Source organism: Aristolochia californica, unplaced genomic scaffold, assembly GCF_029961685.1.
Source record: "Aristolochia californica isolate CCGP_79_NKW_82.1479 unplaced genomic scaffold, dmAriCali1.0.hap1 SCAF_10, whole genome shotgun sequence".
Lineage (NCBI taxonomy): Eukaryota > Viridiplantae > Streptophyta > Magnoliopsida > Piperales > Aristolochiaceae > Aristolochia > Aristolochia californica.
The window spans coordinates 34,781,552-34,795,733 of record NW_027181771.1 but is presented as its reverse complement, the minus strand read 5'-3'; the positions used below and the strand labels follow the sequence as shown (position 1 = coordinate 34,795,733).

At 39.1% G+C, this 14,182-nt stretch overlaps 2 protein-coding genes and 1 long non-coding RNA gene across 6 annotated transcripts; 1 reads left to right on the top strand and 2 right to left on the bottom strand.

The window, feature by feature from the left end:
* Positions 1 to 345: 345 nt before the first annotated feature.
* Positions 346 to 2,956, top strand: LOC137942782 (uncharacterized). Of its 2 annotated transcripts, none has more exons than XR_011110596.1 (4): positions 346 to 792; positions 1,171 to 1,518; positions 2,412 to 2,494; positions 2,585 to 2,956. It is a non-coding gene; the product is annotated as an uncharacterized lncRNA (long non-coding RNA). The 2 variants fall into 2 exon arrangements; XR_011110595.1 differs by having other exon boundaries at positions 346 to 812.
* A 326-nt stretch (positions 2,957 to 3,282) lies between these two features.
* LOC137938334 (xyloglucan endotransglucosylase protein 6-like) lies at positions 3,283 to 4,726 on the bottom strand. Its single transcript, XM_068783315.1, has 3 exons — positions 4,485 to 4,726; positions 4,178 to 4,278; positions 3,283 to 4,094 (listed from the first exon to the last, which is right to left on the bottom strand). The coding sequence occupies exons 1-3, from the start codon at positions 4,645 to 4,647 to the stop codon at positions 3,486 to 3,488; spliced, it is 873 nt and encodes a 290-aa protein (XP_068639416.1). The 5' UTR covers positions 4,648 to 4,726; the 3' UTR covers positions 3,283 to 3,485.
* Positions 4,727 to 6,522: 1,796 nt separating this feature from the next.
* Positions 6,523 to 13,163, bottom strand: LOC137938328 (mRNA cap guanine-N7 methyltransferase 1-like). Of its 3 annotated transcripts, none has more exons than XM_068783308.1 (14): positions 12,938 to 13,163; positions 12,664 to 12,791; positions 12,296 to 12,435; positions 11,583 to 11,651; positions 10,952 to 11,023; positions 10,551 to 10,652; positions 9,341 to 9,397; positions 9,049 to 9,187; positions 8,014 to 8,078; positions 7,853 to 7,903; positions 7,684 to 7,746; positions 7,329 to 7,452; positions 7,091 to 7,152; positions 6,523 to 6,970 (listed from the first exon to the last, which is right to left on the bottom strand). In XM_068783308.1, exons 2-14 carry the CDS (start codon positions 12,737 to 12,739, stop codon positions 6,872 to 6,874), a joined length of 1,119 nt encoding a protein of 372 aa, XP_068639409.1. In that variant the 5' UTR covers positions 12,740 to 12,791; positions 12,938 to 13,163; the 3' UTR covers positions 6,523 to 6,871. The 3 variants fall into 3 exon arrangements, with proteins under 3 accessions (XP_068639409.1, XP_068639413.1, XP_068639412.1); XM_068783312.1 differs by having other exon boundaries at positions 7,335 to 7,452; XM_068783311.1 differs by having other exon boundaries at positions 12,664 to 12,786.
* Positions 13,164 to 14,182: the final 1,019 nt, after the last annotated feature.

Below are 14,182 nucleotides of genomic sequence, written 5' to 3'. Positions count from 1 at the left end.
AAAATTTTTGGACTCGAGCTCGATAACAATTTTAGGCTTGAGACATGACTCAGCTTGAGCTCAAATTCAAAATATTTAAATCAAGTTTGGTTCAACAGGTTCCGGATTGGTACGATTAGATGCCACCTAACCGAGCACGAAGCCGGCCCACAAACCTGAGTCGGGTTCAGGATGCGGACCGAGATGAGCCCGAGTAAAATCCGGATTTGTTTGCAAACCCCGGAGTCTCGTCCTATTTTTAAATTCGAACTCGGATGTGACGGCTACACAGATTCTTTGCTTATCCGAGATAATAGTCTAAATATCGGACGTGTCCGCTTCACTGTACCCGGCATACACCACCATTTCCGTCGATCCAGCCATCGAGGTCTACTTGGGAAGGAGGAAAACCTCGTCAATAGGCGAAGATGGGAGAAGCAGCATCGGCTCGTTCGGTGGGCAAACTCGCAAGCCTCAGCGCTGTGCGAAGCGTTCAGTCGCATTGGCATTAGTTTCCGGACCAGGCGACGATCGGCAGGCAGGCCGCGAGGCCGGGTGCGGGTGTTACTTCAGCTGCCGTCGCGGAAGTGCAGGCGTACCTTCGGCGATTAGTTGTTCCTCTATGCATGTCGATAATGATGTCCCGGTGATTAAGAGGGCGGTTTGAGAACTGGACGACTGCGTGTTTGCCGGTGATGAAGAGTCCGAGCTTCTCGATTCGGTCAATCCGATGCCCGGGTTCGTCTGTGGACCCGCTCCTACGTTTGAAGAGGCCATAGACGCTACTGCCGACCTGAAAGATGCTCTTGAAAAGTAATTCCTTTGAATCTCGTGTATGTGTCTTATTACAATTGAATTTTTTTATTTTTTTTGGTTGGATTCTGGTGGATTATCTCACTCCTAGATGACAATTTATCTGAAAAATTAAATATTTTGTGGGAAGGGTGGATAACATTGATTAATTTATATAACTTTTAAGTTTTACTGGAGAAATGCATGAAGAACTCTTGAGCAGAGTCTGTACGATATATTTCATCTTTTTGCTAAAACATGAGACTTTAAGTCTTTTAAAGTTTCTTCATTGGTGGTGTATTCATTTGATTGAGGTGGGAACGAGATTATAACTTGTTTCATTTTATTTTTTATGACGGATATGTTTTAACTGAGAAACATGCTTCTGTGCCCTTCCAGCCTCAGGTACACGATCGTCTTCGCTTATTATACCTGTTCCATTTAATTTGTAATGGTCTCAGTAGCTACAAGCCTGTAGAAAGTGATTCCTGACGATCGATTTGTGAATCGAGCAGTCTGGCTGAGGCACCAAATTTCAATCCAAAATTTCGTTGGAGCTTCATCTGGGATTTAGAGACCTTCAAATTAGATACCTTTAGTCTGTGAAAGTTCAATGACAAAAATCATTTGTTACTAGTCAGTGATGCAATCAGTACCCCTGTGCCGAAGCATATCGTCAGTGCATATTCTCCGCTTACAGAGAGTCCTGGAGCTAAGGTTCATACTTGAACGTCAATAATCAATTTGGTAGAATCTTTTTCCTACACTAGTTAATTTTAATATATGTGATGACAACTGAAGAGGTGTTGAATTCTGATATCTGAGCATCCACTATTTCCGAGGCTCTATCTACTCAATTCTGATGGCTGTGAATTTTATGATTTTACTTAGTTTGATGTTGTCCATCTGCATTAAGTTTTCATTTCCGAATGTTTGTGAGTTAATGCGATTGATTTGTAGCATAAATGGACTCCTGTGGCCCTTAATACAGAGTTGTACGTTTATGCTTCGTGTCTAGCGTCTCTATTTTTTCTTCTTTTTGTTCATTTGATAATTGAGTCCTTTGTTTGGAGCATGAGATTGTTAGTTCCCACTAGAGCTACTGTAAAGAGATATATAGAAGACATGGATAATGACCGAGTCAGATGAAAGTTTCAGAACAATGCATAATCACAGATGGCTGGATGTATGATATTTCTGTATCTGGTGTTGTCTCTGTATTGGGTCATTGTAGTGGACATCTTTTGTGTCTAAACTGTTCTAAGGCTTTGATTCAAGGTTAAACTCAGATCATTACTGTTTTGTTTGTCCATTGTGATGATTTCTTTGCAGCATCCTTATCCTTCTAGTTATTCAGCATGCCCCCCCTTCTCTCTCTCTCCTGCTTCCTCTCTGCAAGTGTCCAAATACCTATGCTATGATCCCCACTCTTCTTCTTTCGATTTTTATTACCTGTTTCCGCAACCACTGCAATAGCCTGTGTCTGGGAATCCTACTTAAATTGGTTGCAGTTTTCAATATCAAGTGAAGCATTCCTGTTTGAAAATATGTCATATTTGCTGGCATCATCTTATTCTTGATTTTTTCTTGAGTCTTTTGCAAATTAATTGAATTATGTCATGGATTTCTGATGCTTGCAGAATGTTGTGGCTGCTCTTGCTGCTAACAAAAATGTCTGGGATGCAGTAATGAAGAATGACAAGGTTTTGGACCCACCATGCTAGTAAGTCAATCCCCTTTGTTCTACATCAATAACATCACTTTTCTCTCCTCATTGCTTCTTGTTTTGCTAATTCAAGGTGCTTTGACACAGGCAAAGGATGTGAATCTGGACGAATCTGTGGCAGAAAATGATGTACCGAGGAATCATGATTTGGGTAGTCAGGTGGAGAAAACAGCATGCCTCTGAGTTTATGAAGAACATGGCTGAGATGGTTTCCAGCATTTCTGAGTATTTGCACTATATAATTGGAACAGAAGAAGGACCTCAGCGGGAGACTCCAAAGCCTTTGGAGCCTCCTTCATTGCATTGGCAATCTAAGCCATGATCATGATATTTAAGGCTTTAAGAGGAACTCATACTTCAATAAGGATTCTACTACTTTTATGCAGAAAAACATAAAGCGGAATTGTTCTTTCTACTTTTCTTTTTCTCTTTCTTTGAAAGTAAATCGAGTCTGCTTCATGAGGCCTGTCTCCAAGCATCATTACCTAAATCAATAATTGTTAATTAACTAAATGATGGTAGCCATAATAAAAAGATTATTTGAAACTCCTGTTCATGTTGTGTGAAATTTATATAAATCAAGATTGGTTTCCCCCCTAAAGGCTTATATTGCTTTTCTTTTTAAGTTCACGGAAAAAAAAGAGAAATGCATCTATCACAGAGGTGCTCGAACTCTTGCCCAATGGCTTGATTAGTAGTTAAAAGAATAATTCTTCAGATGAGTCTCAAAACTGTCCCACCTGCCTGGATACGATGAAATATACTGTGGCAATGGCAAAGGAGGGTAACGAAAACAAATGAGATTTATATTTCTTACAGGAAAGCAGAAAAGAAACATGGAGCTCATGTAATCCTTAAATTTTTACAATGTAAACAGGAAAAAGCAGCTTTCAGAAGGTACAGCCCACAGAAGCACCAAATGGCAGTAACGCAATTTGTCCTTTCAGCAGAGAAAAAGACCAGTGGGGTCTTGTTCTTCCTCCTGTCCTCAGCGCCCCTTGCACTCGGGAGGAGAAACAGAGAACCGCGCGTAGTCGGTGCAGTAGTCGTAGATCATGTGATTCGCCTTCACCCAGATGAGCTGGTGGCTCTGATGCACGCTCAGTTCCGACATCACCGGATGGTCCCACCAGTACTGGGTGGCGCCGCCACTGCTGCAGCGCTTGAAGTTATCGGCGGGGGAGGCCACAGATGGGCACTCGCAGGCATCTATCTCGAAGCCTCTGTAAGAGGAGAAAAAAGGGGCGTGAGTCCAGTCTGTCTTCACACGGCCTCCCTGCGTCGCCCAGTCGTCGGCGTTCCATATGGAGCTGTAGACGCCCATTGCCTGGTCTTTGGGGAAGGGTATTCCGTTCTTCTCCTTGTTTCTGTAGACGCGGATGGGGGTCTCGTCCACCATGAAAACAACTTGCTGCTGGTTCCAGAGAATGGAGTAAGAGTGGAAATCGACTGTTGGGTCGAACCAGAGACTCAGTCTCTGCTCTCTGTTTCCCACGCCGTTAACGTAGATGTTCGTTTGAACCAGGTAAGGCTCGCCGGTTGTATTGCCGAGGAACTCGAAGTCGAATTCATTGTGAGTAGGTCCGTCTGATGACATCTGGTTGGTAAAACAAAATGTAATCAGAACATATAATCAGACAAGAGATTCATTAGAAGCTTAATTTGAAAAACTCTACTTACATAAAAAGCCGTAACAGTTCCAGCAGAGTCTCCTTCGATAAGCTTTATCTGAACCGTGGTTTTCCCGAACATGTATTTACTCTTGGAAGAGAACCCGGAACCTGAAACAGCGGGAAAAAGCTTGATCAACAAAACGAGCAAATGTATCTTTCATACAAACAAACATCCAATCGACATGGAATAAAGATGAACGTGAAAATAAGAGGAAAATACACGAACAACGATACAGAAAACAGAACCAGGCAAAAAAGGAAAATCTCTGTACTACAAGAGATGACCCGAATGAATGAGAGGCGACGAACTTTACCAGAATAATTATCGAGCTTGAGCTTCAAGACCTCGCTTTCATACGTAACATGATCCAAAGCCCAGCTGGGCTGGAAGAGTTCATCGAATCTCGAAGAACCCATCACTGCCAGGAACGCTGAGAGAAAGAAAACCGTAATCAAGTAAATGAACGAGGACGCCATTAGCGAGTCAGGAGGTACCAAACCTAACAAGCGGACACCTCTGTTCTCAGTTAACACTCACCGAGCTACATTGCTACTCACCACTGCCTTTATATAGCCGCGAAGGGGAAGAGCATAAGACAGGGAGACGAGCTCTCGAATGCCACATAGGAATAAAAAAATCCATGTCATCAGTATAGTACTCGAGAGAAGCGAAAAAAGATGGGAAGAAGTAGCCGTTGCCACGTCCCCTTAGCTGGCGCCTGCTGGACTGAAAGGGCGTTTCTGTACCCTTTGAATAGCTACAGGACAGTGGTTGGACCAATTGCAGGACAGATCGTGGCATCTACAGCTGGTCCCGAGCTACCCTTGTCAGTAACCAGTACTAGCCGCTCCTCAGTGAAAAAACAATGAAAGGAAAAGGGCACTGAAGCCATTGCTGCTCCTCGAGAGCTTTCTGCTTTTTTTGCTTCGGTGACTGGTCAGGTGACCACAGGAGCCAGCTGGAGCTAACTCTCCCCTCTCTCTCTCTCTCTCTCTTTTCGAATCATCTCGCTTTACTTTTTTCTTTAATATTTCACGTAATTATAATACATCCCAAATCTTTCACAGGAAGGAGAAAAAAATTTCCCTTCCTCGAACGGTGTGCCTTATAATTAGATGCTGTTCTTTATCTCTATAATTGTGGTGGTTGAGATTAGTGGGTGCTACCATGCTCTTATATAATTTGGAGGCGTCCGATTCTTATACTCCTGTGAAGCTCGTGAATGGGATAAATGCCGGTGTTAATTGTCAAATTCAACGTTGGTAAAAATCGAGAGCTTCGTTCCACTGCCTTAAAGTTGTTTTCTTTTTTAAAATTTTTAAGAGAAAGCCGCCTCAAAGTTGGTTCCATCAAAATCAGTTTATGGGCTGGCAACTCAAATTAACTGTTGAGCAGATTGAAAATAAAAAGCTTCTTCTTTTGGATGCATCATTGGTGTTCGAGCACCACTAAACTTTATCTGGTTCTTTATTATGATTCCTGATTTCGCTTTTTCTCTCTCCTTTTTCATTCTTACTGTAGTAGTTGCAGCGTGAGACCTGTCATTTTTAATTGCAGGCAATGGCGAAGGGCCCCGGAGACGGCACTGTACATTCGCATGCACTGTATACTATTTATTTCTTATATATATATGTGTTGTCTGGTTTGGTGACTTTTTCGCAGGGAAAACCTGTTCTCCATGATTTCCTGCACGGACGTCCTTATCATATGCAGACCGTTCCCGACCCTGAACTAGAGCGCATAGAATTCGGGGTTTCGCGTCCGGTGTCTCGGTCCGGGAACAGACTCCCGAAAGGAGAGACAGAATATGAAAACCCAGAGGCACCGCAAGTTGACGCCGATGTCTTGTCGCTAATGCCGACGAAATTCGCCAATGGTGACGCCACCGACGCACGTGAATCTTTTCTTCCATGCGGCCGTCGCATGGGGGGAGGAGGAGGCTCACGGGCCTCGCCCTTTGATTTCGACAGCTCTGTAGTTTTATTCTTTTCTTTGTCTGTTAATGGAAGTATGGAACCCACAAGCTGGGATAAAACGAATCAGAGAGAGAAGTGTACTGTGACGTCTGTGCTTTTGCGAGTTTCGTCTTTTTTAATGTCTGCCCCTTTGTGTTACGGACTGTGGTTGAATTGAATTTCAATGCTCATCTCCTAGTTTCAAGTGATTCCTGCCTGAATTATTTGTCACTGGTTAAAAAAGAGTATCTGGTGCATAAGGTCAATCAGTCTTCCTGCCATCTTATCCTCGGTGATGACTTTAATTGTAAGAAAGCTTTCTTGGCATAGTGTCGTATCACATCACTCTAGTCACAGAAACAGCACTTGGTGTGATCAATTGTCTCTCTCTGCCTCTGTTGCCTTTGGAGAAGATTCAATGGGAGACGAAGCAGAGAATAGTATTTGTATTAAGCCAAAGAAATAAAACACTTCTTAAATATCCGTAGTCTAACGAAATCTCACAGTACGTTCTTCCCAGATTTGCATGAAGAAAAAATTATTTATCGTGTGTTTGAGAAAGAAGAATTCTTCTCTGCTGCACTTGCGCCATTCTCACTGCCTCCCGCCAAACCTAACTTCAGGCTCAGCTTCAGAAACCATCTTCAACATATAGTGCAGGCAAAGATGGCGACTTTACGCTGCTTTGGCATTCATTATGGTGAGGCGATCCCTGTTTTTTGGAGATTGGCTGGGAAGAAACTGCTCATGGTTCTTCGTTGAGATGCATGATGTCATCCTTTGTAATCTGCATCTGTCCCTTGTTGCTCTTGTTGCTCCTTCGACATGGGTCTGGATGCCCACGCTGCAACAGAGATAAATTCAGCTTCAATGTGCGTTACAGCTTCTGTTCATGTCCAACAGCAACAACAACATGCCAGGTCTCATATACAGATGGAACGATAATCAAGTTTATGAGTGTTACCTTCCTCAGGACAAAGGCTAGATAGAGGTAGGCAACTTCCCATTCATCTTGTGATAATGTGCCTACATTTCAGACAACGGTGGTGAACCTTCAGGAAGATCCGCATTGGGTAATTAAAATTGCAAATACATGGTACGAGCACTTTACTCCAGTAAGAAGTAAAACTCCACCGGTCAAAATTAAGTTCAAAAGCCAGTCTGCCAGCAAGGAAAGGAGCATATACAATGTTTTAACTTACTCTGACCTTGGTTTCCATCACCCAATGCACCTAATCTCCGCATAAGCTCGGCAAATTCAGGCTTTTTTAAGTACTCGTTTACAAATTCATGAGAGTTCTTCACAAAGACAAGCTCCAAATCGTACTGCATAAGGAGACAATTTAGAAAAATGAACCATTTCTTTGGGCTGTAATTTAAGTTACCTATGTTGCATCCCCCTATTCCAAACCATAAGGAGAGCATGCCAACGAAAATTAAGTACTATCAGTTTGGGGGTTCATCTAGGGTTTCAATTTGTTTTATGACTATATAAAGAATGAATACAAGAAAGGTCATCAATTCTAGCAAATAATAACTTGAGAGCGCAATAGATACCTCTTCTGCCAATGTTTTGAAAACATCAAAAGGAACAATCCATTCAGGGCAATCAACAGCATCCTGCACCAATCATTCGGACTGAGAAACAAAATATACGGGTATATGCTAAACCAAATATAGCATGAAATTACAGCAAAGTAGAAATCATTTCCACCCCATACAGCACCTCTAAATGAAACTTGTACTTGATCCCATATGGACTAGATGACTTGAATTTCTGAAAAACACAGAAAGGGAGACAAACCTTTTATTGCTTGAAAAATGATTGCAGGGTCAATCATACAACAGTTATATTACTCAAAGAAAAGTACAGCAATTAGACCTAACCTTTTCAGAGTATTCCTCATCAAAAGAAATCCAATACACACTGTTTCCAAATGTAAGACCTTCAGCTGCACAACCAAAGCACAGAAAGGGTTTCAAATGTCATAATGGACCCCACATTGCAGAAGTAGATTCCAGTTAAAAAATAAATGCAAAAAATTGCATGCAATTTAACAGCAGTAGTACTCGTACATGAATTCTCAGAACTTATCTTGATAATTTCTTTAAAAGTTTTAAAAAAACCCTAATAAGTCATAAATGAGCCATTTTACTATATTCAGGAACATACTGCAAGAAAAGCTATACCACTTCAATTAATTTTCCAATACAAAAGAGTAGCTCAAGATCTGTTGAAGTTATAAGAAAATTTCACCTCAAATTATGTAACATCTAACAGCCACATGTCTAAATTATTTAACCTAGTGAAGTTGGAAAAAATTTCTTTTTTATTGCAGAGACGCAAGTAGAGAGAGTCTGAGATCAGGACAAGGGCTGTTTAAGAAAAAGAATAGTTAGCAATTCTGCCACGTGGCAGAGGTGTAAAGCATAGACAATAGCTCCATAAACAGAATTTATCTTTTCCAACTTTGAGTTCACAATGAGATTATATTTCACAACTAGAACAGATGGCATTTTACACCACAACTGATGCAGCACATTTGCATCATGTCATCCTTCCATGAACAGCTTATAAATCAACTATAAGAATTATATGCACACAATGCTTGGCTTTTAAATTTTCAATAAATGACAACAATGCTAATCTTAGATACTATGTGGGTAGATAAAAAAACCAGTAGTCCCACAATGCATTTTTCTGTAGTTTTCATTGCTTACATATAGTAAAACTATAACAGAATCTTGCAGGATAACCTATAGACATTTTTTTTCTTTTTCTCATTCTTATTTTTGAAATGGATATAAACTACTACCCGACACTATGACTACCATTTGACAACATATGGAATGAGAGAGAGAGAGAGAGAGAGAGAGAGAGAGAAAGAGAGCACAAGGGACAGTATCGAATGAGTTAAATACCCTCTCTGAGCTTTTTAATAATCACATTAGCATCTGGCATTGTTCCAATAAAAGTGCCTCCAGGACGAAGTAAGGCTGATACATTTGCAAGGGCTCGCCTAGCACGTGCTGGCGTTGACCACGAATAGTGCAAAGCAAACTGCATAAAAGCAGATGTTTTACATTATTTTTTCTATTTATTAGTTCTAATTGCAACAATCTCACCTCCTGAAAGACAATCAAGCCTCATATGAAGCCCAGATCTGCTAGGCCCTACAAAAGTACACACCCTAGGAAAGATGGGGAAATTCACCTGACAACTGCATACATCAAATGGTGCATCATTTTCCAAAACTTTATCAAGTTGAACCTGAGATTCACCGCCACATATAATAACAAATGAAAACACAGTAGTAAGATGATAAGATGCAGCAAGTATAAATTTTTGGAGTATGAAACAAATGGAATTTGGTGGGAACATAGATAACTTTCTCCCAAATCTACAAGTGGAGTATCATTTTTAGCATCCTTATTACATGATAATTTTGATGTGCAGAAGCCTTTGAGATGTGAACTGAAAATGAAGGCAAAATGAGCACAGTGACTCAAAATGGCTTAAGAAGCAAAAGTTTTGGATCTGAGGACAAAAGAAGTGCCTTTAAATTCTGCTATGAAAAATAAGTTTCCATATAATTACTTTGTCGATTTTAATAAATTGAAATCACTGGTGTGGTAACCTGTCTAATGTAAATATCCTTAACACGCCCATAGGTTAGGATTTAAAGAATTACCTGTCAACTATTGTTATCCCTACAGAATCATGCCATCCAGGATTTGGAAGACCCTCAATTCATGATAATGAACTCAATCTATTCTACCGAAAAAAAGCATAAAGGTTTGGAAAGTCAGCAGAAACCACTTCAAACCTTTGAAACAATACATGAAGGTAGAAGGTCGGAAGAGAAGGAATAGTGACTAAACTCATATTTAAAAAGACAATATGTTAACAAGAGGCAAGACAATGAAACTGCAAAATGTGAAATACATGACTGTTTGTAATCAAGGGAATCAAGAATTTGGCCCGGACATTGACGGTCTATTCTCAATAAGCAGTCAATCAATCAACCATGGACACCCATATTAAGTGCTTCTATGTTTTTCCACTCTAGATTATCAGAGAAAGAATGTCAGAGGACAGGTAAATTGATTTTAGTGTTCCCACTTATTCCTTCTTCTTCTTCTTCAAAAGAATAAACAAACCATGTTGATCAGTTACAAGGATCATCTTCTCCATTTCAATATAGAAAATGACTCAAGACTAGGTTTTATGGCATCTGTTTCCCATGTATTCCTCCAGGGAACAAATTCTTGTTAGCCATTGGTAGAATTGTTGGACACAGCAAAATAGCACCATCAACCACACGACCAAATAGATTGCCATGTATGAGGGAATAAGCCCTAGTTGACAAAGCTTCATATAAGTTCATCAATTTAATCTCAGTGATACACCATAAAAAGCTTACCTCAAAACAATCACCACAGATAAGGCGTGCAGGAAAAGTGAATTTTCTTCTGCGCAAATTCTGGTCAGTGTCACCATTGTAGCGTGTTCGACAGTCTTCTATCTGCACAAACAGGGAATGGACAAGGTAAGCAAAAAAGTTTCAATGAGACATCCATGTCACCAGAAATTACCAAAAAATTCAAATTATGATTAAAAGGAAATACAGTGCATTGATTCTTGGCACATGGTCACTCATTTTCATTATATGCTTCTTTCAGGAAAAAAAAATTAATTACATTCTTTATTCTTCCTCTGCACATGCATGTGCAAGGTCTACAACAAGCAATTATGGGAAAGAGAATCCGTTCCAAAACAACAAAAAAACAATAAAAGCAAGAGATATTTTAGAAAGCAAGTTACCGAGCCTTCAGCTATGTCAATTCCAACATAGTATCCAACCTTTGCCTTGTCCCACTTGATCAAGTCACCACCCTGAATAAATAATAAAAAGAACATCTAAATAAAAAGATAATTCGCCTGTTTCAACAGTAAAAGGCATTCACTGATTTTATCCTACACTAAACAGCTTGAACACAATCCTCAGTCAGGATCTAGCGATGCTCAATTAAGAGTGGAGAGAGAGAGAGAGGCTGAAAGTATGGAGAAACTTTGAGTACAGGTAAGTTAAGAACAATGATGTTGTGAGGCCAAGAAAAAAAAAAAAAAGTTCCTAGGAACATGGTAAAGATAGATATGTTTTAGAAACACACAGTGAGGGGTACAAACAAAGAATTAAAGGTTTAATAATCGTCTGGTATCACATAGTCAAAGTGGAAGCATCTGATGGTTCATAGTGCATGAAATTGGACACCTACAGATGTTTAATTGTAATTTCCTGCCAGAGCTCATTTAGGGCCAGATTCTAATAGTTAGATCTATCCAGCTAACTATGTTCAAGGAAACAGTTCACATTATGCTTAAACCTGGGTTGCAATACTAGAACAGCTTATATATAAATCAGTGACAAACAAACATCATTATCTTTAAATACCTTTCCACAAGCAAGATCAAGAACAGAATCCCCCCTCCGAGTATAAAGTTGAATTAGGACACTTTTGATCTGTGGATTCATAAGAAGAACCCGTGATTTAAATATAAGGAATTTAAAAAGCTTCTGTATGAAACATAAAATACATGTATGTGTACAACATTTGATACTTTACATATCCTACAAACAGGAAGATTAAAGTGTTCAGACATAAGATACCCATGCAAGAAAAACTTTGAAGCAGACAGTAGGACGCTCCTTTTCAGGGTAGCCAATCACATAACTCCTAGCATTAGAAACAGTGTTTTGAAGAGATCACATAAAGTTCGAGATTTTCACAGGAAAGTGCATCCAGGTCCATGTATATATTTGATAAGATTCGAGTAAATAACCAATATTTTAAGCAGATTCATGAAATAATAAACTCCTTATCTTCTTTGAATGAAATAAACCTATAACAGTTACAACCAATAGCATATTAAAAATGCCAAACTTTAACTTCTTAAAAGCAATGCAAGTTGGGAGGATTGGAGCAATTAAGCTCGTAAACCCTAAGAAGATATGTCAGATGCTGGTTAAAACTATTTCCATCAACACGATAAATTCTCTTCCATAGAATACACAATGTTTGTTGATGAGATTAACAATTCTTTCTTATAATGTACAGTTCATAACAGCATAGATAGTAAGCTGGAAAAGAGTGAGATGGAAGATACCCAATTATTGAGCTTCTTCAAATGAATAATAGGACTCGCTTCTCGCTCTTCCAAAGATTGATTTGACCTAGCACTATAGTGCTCGGCAACCCTTCGAGCTAAATTCTCCGAACTGTCGTCATCCAAAAATGAACTGTCTCCTAAAACAAAGTCAAGGTTCTGAGCAAGTCTATAAAAAGAAAGAGGATATGCAGCAATTCATCCCCCGCATACATAAAAGAAAAAAAATCCAGTTTTTATACCCTTTTAATAAAGGAAAGAATTAGAAACAACAATTCAAACAAATAAGAAAGAATAATAAGCAACTTGCGTCAACAAAAAAAATCCCCAAATTAAAATTCAATGGATTGGGGCACCGCTGAAATTACCAGGCGGATTCAACCGAAGTCGAGATTGAGGTGGCTCAACAGAAGTGGACGCGCTCGGCTCGTATCCTCGTTTCATTATCTCACCAGTGGAAGTCGATCTTTCGCGACGCAACAAATATGACCCTTTCCTTGTTACAAAAAGGGGTTCAAACTTCACATACGCATTTAAGCAAAAATCTACTAGATTCCAAAAGGAGAATTTCAGAAGAAGCTACTATGTTGGTATTTCAGAAGAAGCCGCTGTCCTTTGAAACAACAGAGCGTCATGTTGTACCTCTTCCTCGGACTGCCCAGTAACAAAAACACCAGAATTTTGACAGACGAGGCTTTGGATTTGCGGTTTCTAGTTCGTAACAATTACCCCTTCTTCGGCTGTACTGAAACTAATCGTGTCAGTGTCTTCAAATCTAGAAACCACCAGCGCCTGCTTCATTCGGCGAGATTCATGGAGCCTTTCATCGAGTATGCGAATGACCCTTGATACAATTTATATTGGCAAAAAAATCTCAACTTCTGATGTGATAGTATTCGTTTTTTCTAACAATCCTGATTAGGAATTGCCATAAGGTTTAGTGCGTTAGAGATTTTATTTAATATGTATTTTCCACAATAATTATTTTTAAAATATTAAATTCTATAATTATTAGTTTAATGCAGTTCCATGAATTACTGTTCACATTTTCATACAATATAATTTTTTTTCCAGTTAGCTAACTGTTATTATTATTAACTTAAGAAATTGACATTAAAGGGTAGTAATATTTTATTATGTTATGATAATACCATTTTAGAAAATATAATTAAAAATTTAACCTAGGGATAATTTTCTTTCATAAGCAAAAAGAAGCAAGATGGTTATCAACTCTTACACCGGCTAATCCACTACGAAAAGTCATTTGGTGCGATGAGATAGCGTTTCACATATCTTGCACCAAATGGATTTTCGATCAGCATATATATGTTACAACCTTTTCACCCTAAAACGAGAAGCCAAAAAAACTAGAAGGCATCAATTTCACCCTTGCTTACTTCCACGAAGTTCAAAACATAAAAGAAATCTTCACACAGCCTATCAATCATATGAACAGTATCGGAGAAAGTCGAAGACACTATTCTATTCAGAGGTGTTGGGGCACGAAACAAATCGGATTATGCCATAATTGTGTAAAAAAAACCATAAATTGGTTGGAGAAGTGTTCCGCTCCAGCATCATATTGAAAACATTTAATTTTAGTTTCCAAATGATTTTCAACAAGATTTTAAAAAAAAAAAACATGGAAAACATCTGATTTGGATTTGAAAGGATAAAACCAAGTATAACAAGTAAAGTCATCAATAAATATGACATAATATTGATAGCCATTATATGAGAAAATTGGGGATGGAACCCAATTAGTTTTTACTTGAACTCAAACTTGAAATAAGGCTCATTAAGTATAACAAGTCAAACTCTAGATTTTTCAAGTTCGGCTTATTAGTTCGTGAGGTTAGAATATATTTTTTTATAAAAATACCCTTT

Bases quoted from the DNA above. Each gene is read 5' to 3' on its own strand.
- LOC137938328 (XM_068783308.1), bottom strand. From the start codon at position 12,739: ATGAAACGAGGATACGAGCCGAGCGCGTCCACTTCTGTTGAGCCACCT. The intron at 11,652-12,295 runs GTATCTTCCATC...ATGAATCCACAG, and splicing joins TGAAGAAGCTCAATAATTGG to ATCAAAAGTGTCCTAATTCA. The intron at 9,188-9,340 runs GTGAATTTCCCC...GCTTTTATGCAG, and splicing joins TTGATGTATGCAGTTGTCAG to TTTGCTTTGCACTATTCGTG.
- LOC137938334 (XM_068783315.1), bottom strand. From the start codon at position 4,647: ATGGCGTCCTCGTTCATTTACTTGATTACGGTTTTCTTTCTCTCAGCG. The intron at 4,279-4,484 runs GTAAAGTTCGTC...CCGCTGTTTCAG, and splicing joins CAAGCTCGATAATTATTCTG to GTTCCGGGTTCTCTTCCAAG. The intron at 4,095-4,177 runs GTAAGTAGAGTT...TTTACCAACCAG, and splicing joins GAACTGTTACGGCTTTTTAT to ATGTCATCAGACGGACCTAC.